The 25182-nt window shown below is 41.9% G+C and overlaps 1 protein-coding gene across 3 annotated transcripts in view; it reads right to left on the reverse strand.

The window, feature by feature from the left end:
* The window catches only part of PHACTR3 (phosphatase and actin regulator 3), a 115860-nt gene that overhangs the window by 13325 nt on the left and 77353 nt on the right, over positions 1 to 25182 (reverse strand). For all 3 annotated transcript variants that reach the window (XM_030009734.1, XM_030009735.1, XM_030009736.1), the window contains exons 7-8: positions 24409 to 24656; positions 17023 to 17176 (exon numbers count right to left, since the gene is read on the reverse strand). In XM_030009734.1, coding sequence (XP_029865594.1) covers positions 17023 to 17176; positions 24409 to 24656 — 402 coding nt within the window. The remainder of the gene's footprint in view (positions 1 to 17022; positions 17177 to 24408; positions 24657 to 25182) is intronic.

A 25182-nucleotide genomic window follows, 5' to 3' on the forward strand; every position in this document is an offset into this window, starting at 1 on the left:
GAGGATGAAGCAGGCACTTGCTATGAAGGAGCCTTTGTGAAGGCTAAAAACTGAACTCTCAGTGGACTGTGGACAATCTCCACAAGCTTCGCACAGAGAGGATTTTGTATTACAGAGCTGCAGGCCATTTTGAAGCAAAGCCGAGTCCTGGCTCGTTTCCCGTGGGTTCAGCAAAGTTCCTGCACCTGAGTGTGGGCGGTTGCAGGGCCCCACCCTGGGGCCAGCCTGCACCCAGCCTGGGCGCCATGCTGCTCTGTAGCTCTGGCTGTAGGAGCCATTTGAAAGTCTGAGGTGGGCATGAGGCTCCAGCATTGCTGCAATGCAGACGTGGACGTGGCTGTGGCTGGGTGAGTCCTGTGCTTTCTGTTTCTGTTGGTTTTTTCACCTGGGGACTCACAGCCCCACATAGGACTCACCTCAGTGAGGTGACTGTAAGCTCTACTGCGAGCACTATAGCGCACCACTTCTGTCACAGTAATGGTTTCTTTTCAGTTGATTTAAATTTAGATATCTATTTCTTGCTTTTGGGAAAAGCATCCAATTAATGCTGTTGTGTTCTTGGGTGGTATTAAAATCTAGGTTTGGGTATTTTTGTATTGTCTGCTCAGGCAGGAGTGCTCCCTCTGAGCACCTCTGCAGAGCCAGCCATTTTTGGAAGGGTCTTGAAACTTTCTTGAAATCTCTCAAGTAACTCACAGGCAAGTCTTATCTCTGTCCAGATCCCCTATGGTGTAAATGCATTGACTGTCATTGATATTACCATGGTCTCATGTTAAGAGTATCTATCTACTCCAGGTATTTGCTTTCTCATTAGCTTAAACCAAAGGATGCCCAGAGCAGAAGTAAGCGGAGCTGAACTGGCAGTGCCTCAGTTGAGGCAACTGCAGCTGCCTCGGGAAAACTGAGCGGACCTGGAGGCACTATGTTTCTTCTCTATAAATGATGTTTGGATGCATTTCAGACAGAGTTTGCTGTGTATGTGTCAGTGATGCTCCAAATTTAGATAGAGACCAAAATCTGAATGTTTTCTCACAATGCTAAAGCAGTCACCATAAGTTGGGGGGAGGGGGGAATGACACAACACTACATGGAGAGCTATTTCTTAAGTTCAGAAACATACCAAAGTTTTTTTGTTATTGTTGTTCAAAGTGAGCATAAACCTTCAAGCACCAGGTGTTCTTCAGCTGTTTGAAGTTTGGGGAGTGTTCGGGGGGTATTTTCAGACTACCTTTAGAATGTTTTCTCCAGTAATTTAGGCTCGGGAAGATACTTGGATAAATTTATATATTGCCATCTCTTAGAAGCCAAAGACTGTGCCTGCTCCCATGTCCTCTGCAGTGTTACTCCTGAGGGTGAGAGGACCAGGTCATTGCAGGTTAGCTCAGTCACCTATGGTTTGCCCCAAGAACACCCTGCAGTTACGGCCATGTGTGCTCTTGGTCTCCAAGTACCTCGGGTGCTGAGAGTCTGCACGTGGCCTCAAGATAGTTGTTTTCTCTGTGCGATGTGCACATGGGAATCCTGTGACGGTCGTGAGTGCTCCATGCTGGCTGCGAGAGGGGCAATAAATCTATGCGTGTCTGGCTGTTTCCCTTGACGTACATGTGCGGTGTATAATTGTAGCAAAACAGGCTGCCCAGGGAGATAATGAGTACTGCGCCTAGCAGCCCGGTGGGTGGGGAAGTCTCTGTTGGCTGGTCTGGTGGAGTGGGCTGCAGCTCTCCACCACAAGAGTCCAGTTTGAGGTCCTGCTAACTAACGTGTTCAACACATGCACAAGTGCAGATGCTGGAGTTGGCTTCGAGGGGAAAACCACTAATTGCTTGTCCCCTCTGGAGCAAGGTCACATGTTCATGAGCCCAACGACTCTCACATGTGCCTGTGAGTGCTGATCAATAGATCAATATTTACTTCACACAATCACATTGTCTCCTTCGCATCCAAGGGTCTTGGGACCAGCATTACACCAAGGTTGACAGTATTGGACTGTTACAGGTGACTGAATCCTCAGCAGTCTGAGGAGTTGCGTGTCACTAAGATCTCAGGGTCTGCTATCAGATGGCAATGCATCGATATGTCCTACAAGCAGGAGATGCTGCCAAGTTCTCTGTCCTCATAGTTAACCTTAGCAGTGTCTGTTTTGTCCGTTGTGGGAACTGCATTTCAGCAAAGCCACAGCAAGCTACAGGCTTGCAGGTAGGGGCACAGAATAGCTGATGAGAGACAAATTTGGAGCAGGTGCAGCCCATCTGTATGTGTATGGGGCTATGCTGACTTCCCACACCTCAGTCCTTGCTTTCTAGCTCTTCTTACTAGCCTGCAGTCTCACCTGCCTGGCAGACCCTAGCAAGTGTTCAGCAGAGTCCAATGCAAAAAAGCTCACATTCTTGGTTCATGGGGTTTCTTATCTGTCCCAAAAATGTGTTCCTTTGTTTGCCAAATATATTTTTGCATAGAGTCTGTTGCACAGTATCTGTATGTATGATTGTCATAAAACTGGATTTCTCTTGGATTTGTAGCTCAAGCCAAAAGAAATACTTTAGAATCCTGTTTCTGCTCTTAGTTAGATCTGTGTGATTCTGATAATCTTCTACAAAGGGAGGGGTAGGCTGGGTAGAATTGGACACGTGCATGTGCCTGTGGAGTCTGGACTGACAAGTAAGCAATCAATCCAGCCTTCAGTAAGTGAGCTGTAGCCAGCAGCAATTGCATTGATTGTCTCTTGTGACAGGTAGTTTTGCAGACAGAGTTGGGAAGGGGGTTGGTGGGGAGGATCCCTCTCAGAGGAGAGCTCCAGTCCAGGCAAAGGGAGGAGAAATGGGAGTGCCCTGTGCTTGGTCCTCGTAAAGCAGCTTGTGTCTGCTGCCCATCAGGAGGCAAAGGCTCTGCCTTTTAAATTGGCATCTCTATTCCCAGAACATCATGTTCAATTCAAGAAGAAGTTTATTTTCATCCTTCCTATAAGTAGCTGTGAAGAGGATGTGTGCCAGGGCTTTGAGTCACCCACGCACTTGACTGTGGCAGTGCAGTACTGCTTACAATGTACAATTATGGGTAGTAGTAAATCCTTGGTAGGAGGGACTTGCCTGTTACTGTCTGTACAAAATTAGAAGGCAGACACTGAGACACAAACTTGTTTTTACCCCAAGGTAATTCTGGAGCATGTAAAAAGTGGTAGCTGAGTGACATGCCAGCATTTCCCATAACAGGGTAAGAGTAGTTGCTGGTTTTCTCTAATAGTAGGAGGCTAAAGAGCAGTACGAAAAGGGTGAGTTGGTATGGCAGATTCTGCAAGTTGCATGCAAAAACTTTACTGCTTTAAAATTGCCCAATATTTGTGTCTATGTTCCTTCATAAACTATTTTTTGCATCCAAATAAGAAAACTGCCTTTGGGTGTCCAGTAGATGATACTGGATAAATGCAGAGGCCGTCTATGTTGCCTTAATTACATATCTTATTCATTTGTTTGGCCTTCAGTTCGGTCTGGATTGTCAAGGCTCCAAATCAGCAAGAGTTCAGTTAATTATGTTGTCACTCGTCTCCCAGGCAATTACAGTTGTCCATCATTATAATTTCTGTGATATAAGCCCTGCAATGAGGAGTTCAGGTTTCAGTTGGAATAAAAACTACATACTTGCCCAGTGTGACCCTTGTGTCATAACCCACTGTCCCTGAACAACCTACATCCTTGTGACAGGTTTGCTACTGCATAGTGTCACTTAGTGATAAGCACCATGTGGGCTGAAATAGAACAACAGAGCCAGAATCTAATTACGTGACAGGATTCGGATGGAGAAGGCTTTACTGTAATCGCTGCTTTCACCACCTGTGAAAGCCTCACTGCATTTGACCTTTGGTTTCATAGTTTTCTCAATGTGTGAGGAAGAAAGGCCAGACACAGCTGGAAACCAGAGCCTGTCTCTCAGTTCAAAGGCCTGCTGCAAAGTTCAGTGAAGGTGCTGAGTATCCTTCCACCACCTTCAGAAGGCTTTTGCTTTCATACCTCTCTCAACATGCAGTTAAGGACTCTTGAAGGATGTTGTGGCACGTTCCAGGACTGACATAACATAAGGTTTTCATTTTCACTTGCGCTATTAGTTAATATACAAGAACTAACGTGCTTACATTAGGGTGTAAATGTAATAGCTGCTTATTTTGGAACAGGAGCTTTCTCCTCTCCCTTCCATCTGCTCCCCCACTCTGTGGTTTAACAGAACTGCTAGATAGTGGATCTGTCCTGTTTGTAATAGAATTACAGTATTTAGTCATAAGGGTGACAAAAGTACAACTGATTATTCAGCCAAAGACATGCTCTGAGTCTGTAGTTTGATGAGTTTCTTTTGGTAGCGATGTCAGCGTGAGCAGCACTACTGCTTGCTCTTGCTTCTGCTTTGCCTCGCAGCTGGGCAAAGAACTGGTTTGGGGAATACATTCAAGCTAAAAATAGCTCAGCAAGAAAAACTGCTGAAAGAACATGCTCTTCAAGTAACAGTGCAAGTGGTGCAGACTCCAAGTGCAACTCCTCTGCTGAAGGCTGATGAGGGCTCAAGGCTGTGTATTAAAATGTATGTTGAAGGGTCTTCCAACTGAAACCACATGCTGGTTATGATCTGGGTCACACTGTGCAGGTCACTGAAAATGGTGAAAAATGTTTCATTGCAAAGCAATAGATTTTTTTTTTTTTAATGCAGGAGTAAAACTCTGGAGCCTTGTGTTCCCACAGAAGAAAAAAAAAAAAGCAATGTTATATCTCAGATTTGGGCAAATTGAGAACATTGTGGGTTTGATGTTTCAGGACAAGCAAACAAAAGGAATCGTACAAATCCTAGGGTTTTAGTTCTATCCCATTATGTGTGTATTACCATTATATTATTTAAATAAAGACATCTGCCACTGCTTGAGCAACAGTAGGGAGTCTGAAAGTCAGTCACTAGTAGACCAGAAGCAAATCTTATTCCAGTGGTGGGGACTGCCGCTTTACTGAGACTTCCCAATACTCCTAGTGAAACAGTTGCATACTCCTGGGTGCTTACTGGGTAATGATATGTACAAAAAGAAAAAAGAAGTTAGGTTTTAACTTCACTGTATAAACAATGCCTAATATAATGCTTGTGATCAATCTCCTCCAGGGAGACTAAGGCTGGGCCACCCCTGAGCCCTGTAAGATATGAAGTGTCTGCAGGCTCATGACTCAACTTCGTGGGCAGCCAGGAACGCAATTTCAGCCACTGCAGTCAGAGGGAACAGGGACGGGAGGACAGAAAGACATGTCAGTTTGGACTGTAGCACTAGCTATGTTTCAGAGTCCATCAAGTAGAAATACTGTACATGGATGGAAGTGTCCCAAAATGTCCTGAATTCAGCTAGGATGCTCACTGTTGCACAGCTAGTGTTAAGATCCTGCAATACTGTCCGCTTAACCTATAAACAGTTGCCCCTACCAACAGATGCCACTGCAATGTACAACTGTGGGATTTGGGTCACTGGAAGAAACCACAGCTGGATTTGCAGAGAGCAGACAAAGAAATATTGGTATGCATAGCTTGTCAGCCTGCCTCTGCTGACTGTATGTAAATTCTCCTCCACCCCCTCATTTAATGCAAAATGATTTGAGAATGGCCATTCTTGCCATGGATACAAGCTGCTGAGAATTTCCCCATGCAATGTGAGCTCTGGAGAATATACTTTTCTGTTCCCTGTAACCTGTAGTTGTATATAAAGGACCCTTTGGCAACCTGCAAAGTCTGTGAAGTGACAATAAACATCTGCAGGCATATTCGCCATTGCAAGGTGTTGCATAAGCAACAGCAAGGATTTAGATTTACCCCAGAGCTGGTGGTATCAAGCTGTGTGAGCGTACTAACCCAGCAGCTTCAAACCCTAGCAGGAAAGGGCATGCTGTTGCATTCTGCAAATTGGTGGTAATGTCAGGCTTTATGCCAAGGGACAGCTTTCTTAATTACTGAAGTAAATCAAGGAAAATGCAGTGCTCTCTTGGCTTTGTGTAATCCCTAAAGAAAAAAACTAAATGATAGTGATTCCTAAAGTTGCAAATGCTTCTGGGATAGACAGTCCCTGCTGGGACCATATGTATGACTGCACACCTGCTATCAAATTGCAGGAATCTCTCTGGGAACACTCTCCCTGGCAACGCAAGTACTTTCTAGTTCTCGCCTGTCACTCACCCACACAGCATCTCCAAAAGGATGGGATATCCCTGCCTTCAGATAGCGTATCACCATCTGTTGTGCTATTTTCTGTTTCTCTAATGCACGCTATTGTTAGCCCAGCATTTTTCAGCACAGAGCTAGACCAACAGCTTGCCCTCGTGTTATTAACCAAGGCTGGCCAGAGCCACGCAGCCTTTGCCCACAGCATGCTCCGACTCCTGCCTCTTTACTGCATTCCCATTTATTTTATTTTAATCTTTTGCTTTTTTCAAAATTTCTCTTGAGGTTATCCGTTGATTTTCAGTGCAAAGAGTGTTCCTGCTACCAGCATGCAGAGTGAAATGAGAAATTCCACTGCAAACTCAAAGATGTGGCCTGAGCACTCTGTAAATTACAGAGTGTGAGTCCCCAGGTCATGATGACAGGAATAATCTTCTGTTTTGTAGTTATTTCACCAGCAGATCTCACAGTGCTCTGCAAAGCTGGTCTATACGGGTATCTCTATTGTACAGAATAGGAGAATGTGCCAAAGTGTGTTGTCTGGAAAACCAGACTTGCAGACCCTCCGGGGATTTATTCACTTCCCACTGGAAATGGTATTTTAGTGATTCAGTTTTTCTTTGTTTTTAAATTGGGCTGTGTGAGCAGTATGACTTGTCACTTGATGCCACAAAGCGTGACACTGAGCATTACAGACAGGCTAACTAACATGAAAATGCAGAGAGGATATGAATTTTAAAATGTCATCCTCATATTCTGTCTGCTGTTCCCCAAAGCTTTTTGGGACCCTTCTTAGTTCCGTTTAGGATCCTGTGTTTCGTTATGGTGGTGTATATCCAAATAGAGGTTGCTGGCAAATTTCAGGCAGGACAGAAGGTTCTGAGCTTTGGAAATCTGGGTTCCTCGATTGAACAAAATGTAAGAATTTAATTATGTAACGTTTCCTATTGACCTGAGCGTTTAAGTTTTGACATTACTGCTATGATTTGTTCTGGTACAACATACACTGTCTTTTACTGTCAAAGTGCAAGGCTGCAACAGCAAACCTTTATGAGGTCTCTGTGTTCTTGGGAAAGGATTCAATTTTACCACGTCTGTGTCTCCTTAGAGTTGCTTTCTGTCTGCTGAGTGACTGCTAGGATACGGGTTAGCTAAGCAGAGCAATGTAGGTGGCAGTGACTTCATCAAAGCTAGAACAGGCCTTGCCTCTCAGCAAATGACCACCATCATACACTGGTTTTCTAGGCTTTTGTAGTATGTATTTTTGACTTTGCAGCTGATGCACAGCAAGTCACGGGTAATGCTGCACTTGAGTGCTGGGCCTCTAGTCCCCCAGAAAGTCCCTGCTAAGCCTCAGCTTCCTGCTCTGATCGTCCTTGTAGATCTAAGCTTGGTATTCCCACATACCTATCATTCTCTGTTACCTTTTAGTTTTATGTTGTAAACAGGCTGCAGAAAGACTTCTTTAAACTTAATTGCATGATGCCTATAAATACAACTTTCCTTACCACATTAGTACTGGTTTGTTTAACCTTTTCTTGAGAAGGAGGGTTTTTCCCCTATTGGGTGGTATTTGGAAGTACTGTAGCCACTCCCTGTTATAATTATAATAATAAGGCTGCAGTGTAGCCTGGCCAGAATATGGCTTTTGCAGAAACCCTCAAATTAGCCTGATCTCTTTGCAATACACCAGCTGCTATCTGGAGAGACTGTTGTGAGATCCTGGCTTTTTATTTTTTTTAGCATGCTTTCTGAAAAACTAATGAAGTATTAATTCATTCAGAATTTAATTTGCTTAATGAATATGATCATCTCAAGCAAATGACAATGGTTGTTCATCTGTGAGTCATGTAGTCTTGATTTTGAGGGCTTTTTTTCAACGGTGAGGCACTCATGTTTTTATTCTGGTGTTTGTCTCTTGGCCGAGTAGTATTTTGTGTAATTTTAACAAAACAAAATAACTGTCACATTTTTGTACAGCAGCAGACTAACTAGATTGAAGTAACCTGTTTCTAATGTGATTTAAGAATCAGATTTTACCAACATGCCAGTTCTTCAAGCAGGTGTGTTTCCTAGCTGCCTTGATACAGTTCTCTGCATAAGTGGACTTTCAACAGAAGAAGGTCCTCAACCTCCAAAGGTGTTATCTGTTTCTTTTTCATTTCACAGAATAAATACTTGAGCACGGATTGATAAATCTGGGAGTCCTTTTTTTGTCTTTTGGCATGTTACATGCGACAGCTAAAGAAAAAGATAGAAAATGAGAGTGCTTTCCAGGGGAAAAAAAAAACCTCTCCAGAGTCTGAAGAGGTCAAGGAAGTGTGCTGGCCACTTGGATGAGTTAATTATCCTGAAAAACAGATACTGGCGGAAACTTGTGGTGCTCTGTTTGACCCAAGTAGCTCCCAAGCTACACAAATAAACAGGAAAACCCCCACAAGACCTGATTATACAGCTGCAGCTTGCAAGGTGGGCACAGGCAATGGAATCAAAAAGATTTAGCTAGAACTGCATTTTAATAATTGATATTACTGTACAATATTTATTAAGTAGTGTTTGATTAAAAACAATGACCTTCTGTTCTGACCTGTTTTTCTCCCCCCCCCCCCCCCCCCCAAGTTTCTAAATATTTATTTCCTTCATTTTTCACCCCCCTCATCTTCTCTAAGGTTATTTCAAAAAGGTGGAAACTGTGCTAGACTGACCCAATTTTTCTATATGAAAGCAGCAAGCCCAAGCTTCTGATTCCTGGGAGGAATTAAGATCTTGAATGAACCAGGTTACAGAAGTTGTGCTCAGAGCTGCAGGAGGAGGAAACTGTAGTAACTCTGTAGTAACTCTGTAGTAACTGTATGAATTGCAGTTTCCTTGGATCACATGTGGTGAGCCAGTTCTTACAAGAGAGTCCAAAAACATGCATAAAAGGTGCAGATGACTCATCTGACAACACTGCCCCATAAATCAGTGATAATGTACTGCTGTGGTACTAGCCATGTGCCCTCCAGGTATGGTGTGTGCAAATGTGACACCACCAGTAGGAAAGCTTTGACTCTTCCCTTCCTCAAACTAAAAGCCACACTACAAATTTTGTGGGAGAAGTGAATTCTATCCACTTAGGTATTCTGCAGGCAATTCACAGCAACAGTTATGGTGAAACTCATTTATAGCCAGTCTGCATATAGATTTGGTTAGGTTTAAAAGGAGGACGGGGGGAGAACCAACACAACACCAGAACTACCCCTCTCTCTCTTTGGTTCTTACATGCTTTCAATGGCAAGTCTGAAACTGGTACGTTGAAACGGAAAAACATGTAGCCAAACCCCTTTCTGGCTGAGATTTTGCTTATACCAGTTCATAGTCTACCAGATACACACTGTCCATCCTATCTTGCTTCTGTTTCAACTACAGTGAAGCAAGTGCTTGGCTTTAAGTGCATAAAACGTTTTTCCTGAATTTCATTAACAGGTCTAAACCAAAAAAACTAATCCTAAATAATCTCAGTAACACAGCGACCATCCCCACAAATGGTGAGGGCTGCCACCATGAATGCCTGAATCCATGCTCAACCCTTGAGTTATCAGTAGCTCACAACTGCTACAGCACCTTGTTCTGGTCAGGGTTTTGTCATAAAACAGCACAAATGGCTGTGACAACCAGAGCAGCTTACTTTGGTCCGTATCGATTAAGCTCTGCAAATTAAATTAAAGTAATTTCTTTCTGTAATTACTTGTGCTGCAGAGCCAAACTAGCTTAAGGACCTGAATCATAATCCAATGTAAGGTAAGGCATTACAGAGCATTATTGGCTTTCTGCGGATTTCCATTTTGGTTTATGACTGCTTGTCACTTTACAGGCCGAGGGCCCAGATCTTCAGGTGTGTGTAGATGCCTAATTTCCAAGAGAGGATCTGAGTCTGAACACACAATGCTATTTGTAGGCAGTTTGGCAGGGCAAAACAAATGCACTATTTTCTTCTCTAAAATGTTTTTTCCTTATTTAATTACACTTGCTTTAGCAGTTTTCCTGCAAGTTTATTTACATAATTAAGCTCCCTTATGATACATTACAGCTTTCTGAACCTTGATTTTTTTTATTTCTAGTTTCACATGTGCCATTTATGCCAGAAGACCTATTCAAGGAATTGACTCTGTGTCCCAGAAAAGGCCCTGGATATTCCTCTCTGTGTTTACACCTGCTGCTCTGCTCTTCCCTTCCCTGCTGTGCACTGACCTGCTGCCCTTGCCTTCACTGTGCTGTGGAAAACATGTTTGATTATGAATTCCCAGCACTGGAGCCAGGGAAGTAGAACAGAGCAGTGTGAGGAATTAGTGTCTTCCCAGAAGACAATCTCTCATCAGCTGTGCCCCAGACCTGTGAAACTTCTTGTCCCCGGGCAAAAGTAACTGCCCTCTGCAATGACACTTCCCCATGTTTGCATAAAGTAATACCCAACATTGTCAACAAGAGGTGCATGCTGAAACCTTAGTGATACAAACCTGCACTGAGAGCAGCTTTGAGTCATGTGCACGTTGTTCAAATCAAAAACTAATACTCAGGACTAAGTCCTCTGTGTTGCAACCCTTTATAAATGAATTAGCGTGTGCAAAAATTCTTGCCAAACATGCTGTGGGCTGGTCTGAGACAGCAAATTGCTCTTTCTGGTTCAGCTGCAGATCATGGCTCTTGCCCAGAGCTGATAGGGTGCTCCATAATTAATTGTGCATGCACTGTGCTTCATTACTGAAGCAAGCAAGTACCTCTGGTTAAAGAGCTTCAGTCCAGCGGGTCTGTTATGATCACACACCCAGGGCGGTTAGATTTGTTACTTGCTGACCAGGGATTCACGTTAGTGAAGTTCATTCTATTTTTGCAAGAGAAATACCTGAAAGGCAACAAAGGCTACCTTTCTCAAGAGCTCTTCAGTCCTTAAGAGAAAGGGACAGGGTAGTCAAGGTATGGTATGTACAGATGTACTTGAACCTCTTCTAATACATATATTTGAGCTGCACTGCAGCTGCCTTGGACCTGAAAAGCCCTGTAAACAGGAGGGTAAACTGACTCACTGCTTGGAGATGTTAACAAAACTTCAGCTTTCTCCCTTTCCTCCTGATTTTTATCCTTGAAGACTGTCTCAGAGTAACTCTGGCAGCAGACACTAAACCTCAGCCCCCTTGACTGTAAGGCCAGTGCTGTCTGTCAATGGGTACATAACAGGGTTTCCAACTGTGTGTCACTGCCTGACACCAAGGAAGGGCACAGGGAATATTAATGCCTATGGGATCCGGACATCTAAATCCTGGAGTCAGCTCCAAAAAATCTCAGCTATCACTTGCACCTCCCCCATTCTTCCAATCCTTTCCCCCATCCCCCACAATATTTTTCTTTTCTGTAGCCTTGAAAAGCTGAGCCCGTAATGGAAAAGGGACAAAACATTAAAAAAATCCCAAATCCTCACACAGCACCAGGTTTAAAAAGCACTCGGGCACTGTGCAAGCTGTTAATAAAATACTGCAGCCACGTGCAAATCTCCAACAGCAACCCCCCAGCTGGTCCCTGCTGGCAGCATCTTATCTTGCTGTCTAGTGCAGAGCAAGAAGGAGAAACTCCCTTGCCTTACACACACGCCCACAGATTTAAATTGTAGCTCTATATATAGCTCCTGTCTCATGCGAGGAGCTGAGGCTTTCACAGACGCCCACGCTGCGCTCACTGGGGTTATTTTTAGCATCAGTGACAAGGTTACCTGGATGATTCTTGCCAGATAAGAATGAAATGCATTAAATTGTACACAGCTAATTAGCGGTGACAGCTGATCTTTTCTTTGTGCCTGCCGCTGCCTTTCTGTCTCTGGAATAAATCTGTGTCAAGTCTTCCCAGCCTTCTGAAATCAGGACAGTTACCTGATTTCTAGTTCAGGGAGTGGGAGCTTGAGCATAGTTCATCAAAAAACCTTGATAATCTCCAGGTGAATTTAGGCTAGTGTCTAAACTGGGCTCAGTTCATTATCTACTTAATTTCTGCATTGGGGCTACTAGTAGTTTGTACACACACACCCACACCCCCTTTTTGGTTCAAATTCAAATAAGATGTTCCCCAAAGTTCTGTGGATTCTGCCCAGTTCCCCACTGAATCTCTCGGTCTGGAGTGCTGATGCCTTTTCAGTGAGCAAAACCGCACTGAGACATTTCTGCAAGGAAGTGGCACTGCACATGCTGTTCTTGGGAAACAGGGCACAGCTTTTCTTTCATCAATAGATAAAATTTTCCTTTGTGATTGCTCTGTGTTGAACTGTCACGCTTTATGCTTTTAGCCTGAAAATCTGAAGTGCTGTTTGCTTGGTATTGTTCTGTCTCCAGCAGCACTGTGAACTTCACGCTCTGTTACATGAGGCTGAGGTACAAACCAGGGTCTAATCTGGGTGTGCATTTAGCTACGTCTGCAGTTTCTGGGCAAGTCAACTCGAAAATGCCTTTCCAAGAACCTCAGGGCAGCACTAGAACTACAGATTTCCAGATGTGGTAAAGTACTGAATAAAGCCACCTCCTTTTCACTTTACATTGCCAAGAAACCTTGCCTCAGCATGATCCACATGCCAAGATTTTCAATGTGGTGAAGATCAGTTTTAGGTGCTTGAGTTTTTGGTTCCGCTCTGTGTCCACAAAACGTTATTCTTCCTGACTCCTTTGATGCCCACATTTCTATATCTGAATTCCTGTCTCCATAATCTTTTAAGTGCTGCTTAATGCATCACGTCTACTTATGCAAATATCCAGGGAGGTGAAACAGAACATGAAGTGAAAATTACAAGTATAATCTTTTCTGGGAATTCATGTTTTCATTGAAACATTAAGTAATAATGGAATGTCTTTAACTGTGGTTATACAAGGCATACTTGAGAAGTACCAGCCACCCAGGCAGTTCAAACATTAACTTTCTAAACAGTCGTATACCAAATTTAATTAAACAACCTTTTCCTGCATCACTCTTCAGTCTAGCAACTATTTCATTCCCCCAGGTTTCAGCTTAAACCCCGTCTAGAACAAAGCGAGTCTGTAAGGCAGAAAGCAGTTATTGCAAATAATCGTACTTGCAAATGTCTTTTCTGCCTCTTGACACAAAGAGCTCTCAATTCACTGAATTCCATTGAGGTCTTATTATCTGCACTCCGAACACATAATAAGGGGAACCAAGACCTGTTGGGAGCCCTGCTGCCTAATGCACAGTAGAATATTGGAAGTGCGCACCATGGCCTGGGGCACTGGGGATGCATGAATGAGTAAGAGAAACACTACTGTAAAGGGAAATCTGGGGAAAATGGAATACTGCCATTTTGGATGGAGGAGGGAGAAGTGCATGTTTCCACGGCAACAAGTGGTAGACTAAATTGGCTGAGAGCACGAAATATGGGAAATAGGCTTTTCAAAAGCAACAATGCGCATAAATGAATACTTGAATCTGTACTGACACTGCTGTCAGTCAATAATAAATCTGAAGTCAGTGTACCTGCACTGCTGTAAAAGTAGAATCTGGCCCAAAAGGTATAACAGAATTCCTCAATCTCTCTTTTAAGATGGAATGAGTGGGAAAGTGAAGAAAAATTGGGATTTTAGCTTTGACTGAATAAACACTCATCGGCGTGGTAGTAGAGAGTTGGTTTTCTCAGCAAGTTCATAGCTACTGTTGAAACGTATGACAACCAGAACCATTTAAAAAATACAGCGGTTTTGAGAAACTGTTATTCTTTTGTCTCCCCATTTTTGAAGTTACATAGACACTTATTATTTGGTATATTTTGCATATTATGTATGTCAGCACAGCTTTCCCTCCAGAGTACAGAGCCAGGCTGTTAGCTGTGGGACTGAGGCAATTTGCTAGCCAGCTATAGAGTTTCAAATCCCTACAAATGTGCTGAAAAATATTGATCTTGAAAACAACTGCCTTTTACTTGCCGTTCTTACGCAGCCAGCCATCGAATAACTACTCACTAATCTGCCCATGCATTATTCTTTTGTGCTAAAGTACAGGTCTATAGCCTGATTGTATATGTGGATTCATAACTGAGCTAGCAAGTCCCGTTGCTGTTATCAGTGTGTTACTAGTACAGCAGCAGCAGCATGCTCTTACCTGCATAGGTAGTAGCAAAATCATACAGAGAACAGACATTTCTATTGGATCCCATTTCCCAGTCAGTACTTCACACCTGAATGCTTAGCAGTACGTTCCTTAGCTATAAACGTCCAAGTTGTCACAAAGAGACTGTGCTGCACAAGTACCAGTAAAATGAATGAATGTAAAGACCTCAAAATCTCATCTAAGAATTTCACTTTTCCCAGTGTGGTTACATTTCCACGGTACTGCCAGATTGTGCTCTGAACAGCAACTCTGGGGTGGTCTGGGTTTTGTGGGGTGAGACCTAGTCAGAAACTACAGAGGGGGTATCTCTAGGGCTTTGACTCTTTGGCCTTTACCAGTACCCATTTTTATTAGGTTTATTTTTGGGGGACATGTACTTGCTTTTTCTGGTGTAAATATTTTCCTGCATGTATCCATCACCTGAGCTTGTTTGCATGGTCATGTTCTATTCTGGTGGATGAGTTAAGAGCTGAGCTGAGCTCTGCCAGTGCACATATGTGCTGGAAGTTGTGTGGGAGATTGCTTCGAATCTGTTTTGCCATTCCTGGCTATTCCAGCAATCTCTGCACCATCTGTTCCCTGAGATGTGCTGAATCTTCCACGTTCCAGGAGAAAGGAGCTAAATGAAAGCCTGTCTTCTAGCACTTGGAACAAAGATGGCTTTTAGCCATGCTTTAGACATTACCAATGAGACTAATGGCCTGCACTACAGATTGCTCCATAAGACCACAGCAGACAGTATGGAGGCTTCCTTCACTGCATTTAGCTATAGACAGTACATTTCCCAGCTTCTAGTAATGACCAGCCCTTTTCTTCACCAATAGAGCAGTTTCCTTTTTAAATCCTTGTGCTAGCACTTCGCTTTAGGTATGCCTCCTTTAAAATAATTCTTTAGGCTCATTATTAAGCAAGCTAAATAGTAACTGAAAAGAAGGGGATAAAGCCTGTAGTTACACCACCTGAAGCTGCAATTGCATTAGACCTTTCGCATTAAGAGAAGTCAGGCTGTATTGAAAAAAGATGTGACCTTCTCTATTGCTGCCCATTTCAGCAATATGAGATGTGGCTGGATATGAGATAATCTTCTCACTCAGTGAATACTCTGTGATGGTTGATCTTGGTTTTAGGGATGCAGTGGGATGGAAAGCATTTTTTGTGTGCTTTTAGGGCCATAGAATTAGGCTCCTGACCTATGAAGACATTTCATGAGCAATTGACTGACCAAAATACTGGAATTAACAATATCAGAGTGCAGCTTGAAATATTTCCCTGAAATGAATACACAAGGCTTGCAAGGTCAAGATGATCAAGGCCATGCTCAACGTCCATGGCACTTTTCCTTCCTAAGACGATGGGTATTAATGTGGCACATCTATGATTTGCTCTGCCTGTAACTCTTGGAACTTAATGTAAATTGTAATGTAATATTTTCTACTTGTATGGGATGTACTTGTTTTTTGTGACAGAGACTGTCATCTGATCTGTCTTGTGCAGTCACTGGCACAATGCACTGTTCTCCTTTGGGTGTTAAGTGCTACCATGCTACAAAGCATAAACAGCAATCACTGAGACTGAAGGAAGGTGATTATTCCATCTCCAACGTTGCAGGGGCATCACGAAGTGCACCCAAAATCTCATCTATGTTCACTCAGCAGCTCATTTCTTAGCTGAGGGCAAGTGTGGTGATGGCAGTGATGTTTTCCTCCATAAACTCTGGTCCATTAAGACTTGTGCTCTGATCCATATGCGTGCTTCTCATTCCCTGTCCCCTGAGGTAAAGTTTAATCAAATGCACACACATGAATGAGCTAGTCTAAATATCAATAAATGTTTCTTTCAGGAGAGGCTTGAGATATTTAATATTTAATAAGCCTTGAAAATGAACTTCTATTCATGTTTCTCAATTTAATTCCAAGCATTTTGGCGGCAAGCAGTGCTTACTGTCCCAGTGTGGGCAGGCGCAGCACAGATTATTTAACAATCCACTTTGTCTCATCTAAAATATTCATGTTTGCAGATATCCAAATGTAGCTCTTAAAAAAACACACACAAAAACCAAATGGTGCAGTCTGAGCCTCACAGTTACCTTAAATCTTTGCTTTAGGCTACACACCACAGTAATGCTATTTCTTTCATAGCTCTATCCTGTTGCCCTGGTTACTGATCAAAACCAGACCATCCCTGCCTCCCTGCAGCTGGACTTACACAAACACCTTACCCATGTGAGGGCAATGCTGCTGAACTTGCTTCCTTCTTCCTTAAAGCAGAAATACAGCCACCAGTGCATACAGCAGCTTTCCCTTGATCAAGTAAGTATGCAGCTATAACAGTTGCCTTTATCCTCACATTCAGCTAGTGCTGACAAAGAAAAAACAGGGTAATAAATAATTATATGATTATTTTTGTTTAAGCACTAGCCTTTCTAGAGGACATAAAAATCTTGATTACGTCAGTGGAGATGCAGGTAGATTTGGCAGAATTTTGTCTCCCACATTGACTTCTGTCTTGTTTTCTATTGAAATCAAGGGAATCCTGACTGAAGAGGGATTTAAGATTTTTTTTCATGTGGCTGATTGACAGCTAAAAATGTGCTGTATTAGTCTGTGTATGATTCACTGCAGGAAATGGACTTGAGGGTGGGTGACTGTCTCATCTGACAGTACTCAGAGGACGCTCAATTGTAAATGGAGGTTCCTCCCTGTTCTTAGATAGACTTACTTTGAGAGTTTCATTTCAATTTGCTGCCGGATTTCCTGTCTTTCCTCATCTGTCCTCCTTGGGAAAATATTCCTGTCTTCCAGCTCCTGCTTACTTGGTCTGTTTCGTAGTTTTACTGCCAGCAGTTCTTTCTTGCATTTTCTTGGCAAAGTACCTGGGGCATGCATTGAAAAGAAAGTTATTAGAAAGACAGCTCCTGGAGATGAAACATGAACATATGAAGAGCGGGAAACCTACAGAGTGACAGCAATCTGTATGTTAGTGTGCAATGAGCATTACACATTAATAGAAGTAAGTAGCACAACAGTTGTGCAGGGCGCAGACACGAAATTGCTTACAAATGCAGAAGGATTATATTCCTCTGTTATCTTTGTTAAGTAAGCAGTGGTCTCAGGTGAAAATTATTTGTAGCTGAGACATGATTCACATCACTAATTTAGAAGTCAAAGGCTGTGCATCTTGCCTCAGTCCTCTGAGCACCCCTATAGCCCAGAGCAATCCCTGTTTCCTGAACCATTTAGTGGTTCCTTTGCAGAAGGACTGGATCGCTCAGTGGCAGGAGTGGCAGGGACATGTACACCTTCCTCTCTGGGTCACCATGTATAACCAGGAATAGATAATGGTAACTGAAACAATCGAAGCTGTTGCTTGGCATGTGTGTATATATGCACACCCCCCCCCCCCCCCCAAACTTATATATAAAAATATGTGTATATAAAAAATGTCATTCTGGTTTTCTGGCATTAGAAATTAGAACATCAGAATTGTGATCAGACACCACGTGTAACTCTAACGCTAAAGGTAAGCCATTATGTATGTCTACATCCTGTCCAGTGTGACAGTGTGTCATAACTTCTTTCATTTAGCAATCAATACTATACTGCTGACATTAGGTCTCTCCATCTGAAGAGAGCGGGGGAAAATATTCCAAGGAATGAAAAAAAAGGCCAGGTTTTATAATGATTTGCGGAATGCTTGCAACTGAATTGGGCATTCAGGGAATAAGAGACACAAATACTTACTGTGATTGCATGACCTGTTGTGCTTATTGTAAAAATATGATAACACATGTTTTCCATCAAACCAGACAATGTAAAACATTGCCATTACAAAAGAACTGTTCATGGGAGAACATGCAGCAACTGTTTTGAGTGGGAGTCTACTGCTCTTCAGTGTGCTGGATGTTGAGTCCTTGATGCTGCCCTTCTGATGACATTAGAAACATCCTTTCACTCTTACTAGAGCGAACTGTTTGAGCTTAGGTGTTTCTGTATCTTTTAGACTTCAGCAGGCTAAACAAATGAAAATTGGACTCCTGAGCTTATAAAACCATTTTGCCATGTGTTTGGAAAGGTACATAATAGAATGGCTGTAAAGTAGAAAGCCGTCATTATTTTCAAATGCAGACTGAAAGTCTGAGGTGATGTCCATATCTGATGAGGGGTAGCTTGCTTATGATGGGGGGAAAAGAAGAGGGAAGTGCTATTAAAACCAGTGAGTCATACTGGTTGGACTGCAGTCTTCAGCAATCATGCCACAGGTGGGTTGTAAGTAAATTTACACCAGATCCCTGCATGCCTCTGCTGTGCTGTACTGGCTTTTCTGGTGTTGAGTCCAGGGCTTCAGCGGAGTCTAAAAATTATCATTACAGAGTAGCACCAGTCAGATGGGGTTTAGAGTATTGTCAGAGCATGCAGGAACTACAGTTAAATCTTTGCATTTGTTTCATCTTGGGAGTGTGGTGTGTAAGAGGGAGGTTATTTTGTTTTGGTTCCTTTTTATTTTAAAGGGGTTTTTTTTTAATTTAGTGCTTCACCTTTTCTAGAAAAGGTCACCTCATTTTTAAAGAAAATGACATTTAATTGGTATTTTTGTTTGGCATTTGAGATAGGATTATAGTCTATTTTTTAAAGAATGCTCTGGGGGTTGGCAAGATTCTAAATCCTAAATAGATTCTTATTCCCAAATATTGGGGTTTTATTTGCTAGGGATCTGTGGACCAAGTTATTATCACTGTTGATCTCAGATTTCTTTATGCAGAGGGGAGGAGTCTATACCATATCCACACATACATGTTGGGAAGACTGGGGCAGAGAGTAGTTATGGCCTCCCTGTGTGAGCAGGGACAAGTCTCTTGATAGTTGCAGTCGTCTAAAATTAAACTTTCTAGAAACCATAATCAGCTCAAAACCTCGCTTAGAGCCTAAAAGCTGTGCCCTTGTTTAGCACCTTCCTCCTAATGCTTTCAAAGTCTGTTGCAAACATTAATTAAATTAAACCATACAGCCCTCTGTGATGTAGTAGGTATACATTTAACAGATGGGTAAAGAAGTTAAATGATTTGGCTGATGCCACGCAGAGCCTTCTGCTAACTGAATATATGACTCCATCAGAAACATTTGGCTCACAAAACCACAGACTTGGGACTCTGTCAAGGTTTTTCAAGCCTCCACCACACTGGGAGTGGGTGTAGAGTGGGCGTTTGCAGTGCTTGATCCGTACAGCACAGGAACCAACAGAATTCCTTCTGGAAACAATGTGAAGCACATTTGGGGCTAGCAAACTCCCAGGTATCCCTGAATATGTTCTCATTTTCACCTGGAAATTTTAAACAGGTGGTAAGAGGAATTTGGTCATGTCAGGAGATTGCTGCAGAGAGACTGCACATGCACATTAAGCCCAGTGTCTCCAGAACACGATAGACGTACCGCCCATGTGCTGGCCATCTGCGTAGTGCATTTGCAGGCAGTTCAGTGCATCTTGGGTGCACTGAAAGCAATATATGTATATGCTATACAGCACATGCATACGTCTCTGTCCAGAACTGCTTAGAAGGAAACAAGGGAGCTCATGTGTAGTAAACACTTTTTTTTGGGACATGCACCGTAAACGGTTATTCTCCCATTCACTGTTGACAATTAAGGTATGAGCATGCAGGACTATCCCTACTTCCTTCAGGCTGTTATAAAACTGCTTGCCTAATCTAAAACTACTCTACCTAATCTTTGAATTTTGGGAGGACAAGGACTAGAATCACAGAATTAGCTCAGATGAGGTCAGGGCTCATTTTCTGCTGTCCCTCATCTCATTGAAGGACAGCTGAAACCAATGCTCTGCAGTGAAAAGACTGAACTTTTTTTCAAGAAGTCAGGTTTTGAAGCTGATGTGGAGACATTGGCTTAAACTAGCTCAGTGTATACCCTAGAGGCTTGTATTTCAAAGTGAGACAGAACAATGCAATATTTTGCTCGAAACAAAGTAAAATGAAGCTGTTCTTCAGGGCCTTGACTGCTCCCGGGCTGCTCTGCTGCACACTTAGGAAGAGTCTACTACTTTGTGAAATTAAAAACACAAATCATATCTAGAAAATCTCAACTTTAACCCAAATCCTGCTGTTGTATTAGAGTAGTAGAGAGCATATAACCCACTCAGGATAATCTGTACTCACTTCATCCAGATGTCTGGATTTCTAAAAGGCTTATGCTATAGCCACTCCCATGGTCCATATGCACTGGGCACTGATTAATCTTTAGGGTCTTTCACCAAATAAAAACGCAAAAGATCTGGATTAAGCTGATCTGCTAGTCTAAGTAGCTGTTCCCCATGCCTGACCAATTGAGTTAATTACTGAAAAATAATACCTGCCCAACAAAGGGAAAAGAGGGAGATGATGTTACCCCCTTCAGGAAGACATGCCGGGAAACACTATGTAATTCTTCTGCTTTCATCTTGACTGGCCCACTGATGGCCAGTTCTGTTATTCCACCTGCTGCAGAAACCCATATCTGATGTTTCAGAATTCATAAACAAATGAATAAAACAAACCCAGAGAACAAAGAGGAAATAAAGCCCCAAACTAGTTTTTCCCACATCCATTTTAAGCACCCTGAGGTAAATTCCTTCCTGATCACTATCTCAGTAGAAAGTGAACCTTCTAATACCCTTCTTTAAGTATTTTCTTCCTAAAGGTTATTTTTCCTGGTCAATAAGGCATGTTCAATGCTGGTCTGCCCCATGACCAAGCTATCTTAGGCAGGATCTTGGCTGTGGCTTGTTTCATGATTTATGGCAGCTCAGCTAGGTCAACAATAAACGCTTTGAAAATTCACACCCTTTTCATGCTTGGTCTGCAGATTCCTGACAAAAGTTCTTGTTTTAATTCAGTTGAATCATGACATTTAATTTCCTGTATGTTTACTGTTCTTTCTATCAAGCAACAGCCAAATCCTAATACCGCATGCTGATGGAAAGACCTTGCTTGCACTAGTTATTAGTTGTGGGCTCTGTGCTAGTTGTGCACGAGCTTAAAAAATAACATAAGACTACCGTCTTCCCTTGTGTTTTTAGAGGTTTGGGAGAATGTTTAATTGAGTAGGGTGCTCATGGAAAGCCAAGGTACAATTCCTCACTTCTTCCAGAGCTGGCTGTAACCTGTTCCAATCTCCCTGTAATCATGGGGCTGCTGCACTGATGCACTGTTCTGCATCACAGTGGCAATGGCAAAGTTGGTGATGTACTAAGGCAGTACACTAATTGTAAAGCAACCTTGGATTAATGGATAGTTTTAACTACTGGCTTGCAAACCAGCCCAGATTTTTTAAGCTAGAAAAACTCTGGAGCTTTTCACGGAATTATTCTGATGGTATCCCTGTCATTACTGCATCTCTTGCTCCTCTCTGAAATGCAAACGGGTGCATTTGAATGAATCCTGGCACAAGCAGTGCCACCCAGTGTCAAGATCAGAAATGCTTTGCTTCTGTCCCAGCTTGTGCTGAGTAAATGGGCAGTGGTCACATCCTCAAGGCTGTTGTCTGCTCGGGGCTGAGGTTATACCACTCCACACCAGGACTTCTGTGGTTTAAGCTGCTCTGTTGCCCAGCTTGCCTGGTACCTGTCCACGGCAGCCTCCTTAGACATCAAACAGCTGAAACTTTGCGTGGCCTGGGCTTTTGTTGTGCCCCTAAAATGTACCTGAACTTGAACACCAGCAGAGCAAGCACCAAGCTTGTACAAGAAATTAGGTCTTTTGTAAATGCATGTTTACAACGTGCAAGGACAAGGCAATCAACAATGATCTTCAGCCATTTTAAATAAAATTATCTTATGCATAAAGCTCAAGTCTTATGATGATTTGGGTAAGTTTTAGGTGTATATGGAATGGGCTTCTTGATGCGGAGACTGAAGATTAGGTGTGAAGAGACTCGAATGCCAAAGAGTGAGGTAAATTAATTATGAGGAAGAAGGCTGTGTAGCTACAAAGAAAGAAATGAGAGAAAATTCTTCCTAAAAATTATTTTTGTTGATGTTGGAAAGTGTTTTGCATGGGAAAAGGGGTTGTATTCATATCTGGGGCCTCTTTATCAAATGATAAATAATCTTTGTTTGCTCTTTTTGCCCTTGGTGTACATCTGCAGGTAAATACTAATCTGTATATAATCACCCCACTACCTAATTTCATAACAAACCTTTGAGTTTTCAGCCTTTCAGATAAGGCATCTAACTGGCTGTCGACATATCTAGATATGCACTTCTATTATTAGCACACCATCATGAGAACTGGGGAAGCAAGTCTGTATGTCGTTCTGGCCCTTGACATTTTGAATTTGGGCCGTTAATCTTATTCACTAAAACATTCAAGACTGTATCAGCCCCACCTCGTTATATTCACCGATTAGTCCTATAAGCTTTTCCATCCATCTTTTACATCTTTGTAGTACTCACATATTATTAAAAAATGTATTTATTAATTTTTCTACTATCAGATATTATTTTTCTAAATTTCTAGCAGGCATGCCCTACCCAGTCATAATACATGACCAGTCATGCCCAATACATAAGCCATTGTGTGAACTAAGATTTATACGTACACATAATATTTTCTTAAATCAAATTATATAGTTAAGGGGAAAAAGGTTTCTGTTTATTCTGATTTCTTTTTATTTCATGTTGTGTAGCCAATATTTCAAATGGCATATTTCAATATCTTCTATGCTGAGCAGCAGTATTGTTGCAGCTACAATAAAGCCAAAATATCTTTGAAAGAGGTCTGTTTTTCTCACCATCTCAGTTGGTCTAATATTGCCCTATAAAACTTACTGTGTTTAAACCATTCTTAAGTCATCACCAATACAACTGTAGTGTTCAACTGCAGTAAGCAGAAATTTTTCAGAACTTTAACACTTATTGTGGAAAGCCAAGAGCTGCTTCTACATACCACTGAAATTTGTACAATAACCAATGTCCTTCTATCATCATAATTTCTGTCTTCACAGACAGTGAATAATTACTTGTTAAATATATAGAGTATTCATCTTCAACAGTAAAATATTCAGATTTGTTTTTACTAGTAGGGGATAATGTATTTTTTGCCTGGCTGCCTCTAGCTCTTAGAATTTATAACAAAGGAGACCACTTATATAATCAGAAACAACACATAGTCAGAAAAAAATAGGTAGAACTTAAAAGGTGATTTTTATTTTTTAAATGCATGGCAATTATGTAAGGGATTCTCTTTTCTTTTCCCTTATCTCAGTAGTCTATTCTGTTACTAGGCATCTTAAGACACAGGAGCAGAACTCGTGTCCTGTCTGCTGGCTCATGCTTTATAATAGGCACCTTTTAAAATTAATCCTTGATCTGTTATAACAATTATTTTTGATTAATTTTTCTCTGCCTGCCTTTTTTTAATGCATTGATGAAGAGATTGAAAGATTCATTTCGGACTGAATCTTTGTCTTGCTAACATGGAAAACATTAAAAGCTTGAATGAAAAATAAATTTTCTAATGAGAGGTGATTATTTTGCCAAAGCCCACGTAAATAATTGCTCAGGATTATACAATGCATTCCCCATGTGTGTCAAGAAAGGGGGAAACGGACCAAATGGAGAGCAACTTTCTTTGAGATAATTTCTCTGGATGTTTGTCCTTCCTAGATTCATTGGTCTCTTCCACTTTTCACTGTACCATCACTGCACTGGAATAATAGTCCTAAAGTAGGATGCTTCCAAAACATCCACAGCATTGGCACCAGGTATACAGAAAGCCTTGCCTACTGACACTGAGATCTGTCTGCAAGTGCTGCCATTCATATGTAGTAGTGCAAAGGGTACATAAGTAACTGAAAGGGTAAAGCATACCGATACATTGACTTATCAACATAACTCTCAACGTCATCTTAGTATGCAGTAACTACCAAGACAAACATGATCACAATCACTATGACTGAAATTGAACTTTAGGTTTTCACCAGGATTCCTTGAAAAAGTTGGTGTGACAATACAGGAATTCATACTGCTCAATATTTTCTGTTGCATGCTGCCTTGTTTAGAGCATTCCTTTAGGCTATTATAGTATATGTTTATAATATAGTAAGTGACTTTCCTTACCAGAAATAACGGAGTCATTCAAAACTTCCTCATCCTGATAAAAAACAGAGTCCTCCTTGAGCTCTGAGTTCATGATCATGTTTTCTTTGTTCTCATCCGACTCTTTAACTGAGTTCCGCTTATTTTCTGAATCACTGCTGTAACTCAGTGAGTTCTCCTTTTCTTTGTTGCGCTCAATGCTAGATGTTCTGGATGGACGGACATCCACTCTTTTTTTTGGAGAGCCTTTGCTTTCTTTTCCATGGAAGCTGTGGGTGGAAGGTGCACAGCCCAGTTTTTACAAAAGACTGTTTTATTGCTACAGTAGGAGCTTATCTTTATATGAGAATGAGCAGAATGTCTTGTAGCTCATAAAGGCCAGGGCAGAGAGTTCAACATGGGACAACATGGGATGGCATTCTCAAGACTGTGTTGAGAATGGCTAAAGTGGATCTACTTTCCTATCTCTCATAAAAATAAGGTATGGAAGGGTGGTGACGAATGTATTTCTTTGATATATAGCCACATGCTATACTGTACTGATTAAAAAAACTACACAGCACGTCCTTCTAATGTAAAACATACGTGGCATGAAATATTACCATTCTGATATTTTATGATCATGACAAAGGTTTAACAGGGCCTGGAAATAAGATCGTATGAATCTATTCCCCATGACAATAGCTGTTACAGAATTGAGAAATGTTACCAACTTAACTCCAAAGCTCTGTGATGGAAAAAGTTATCTCTGTCCTCCTCCAAAACACAGGATGGCTTATAATGAAAACCAGACAA

Source organism: Aquila chrysaetos, chromosome 3 (genome assembly GCF_900496995.4).
Source record: "Aquila chrysaetos chrysaetos chromosome 3, bAquChr1.4, whole genome shotgun sequence".
Lineage (NCBI taxonomy): Eukaryota > Metazoa > Chordata > Aves > Accipitriformes > Accipitridae > Aquila > Aquila chrysaetos.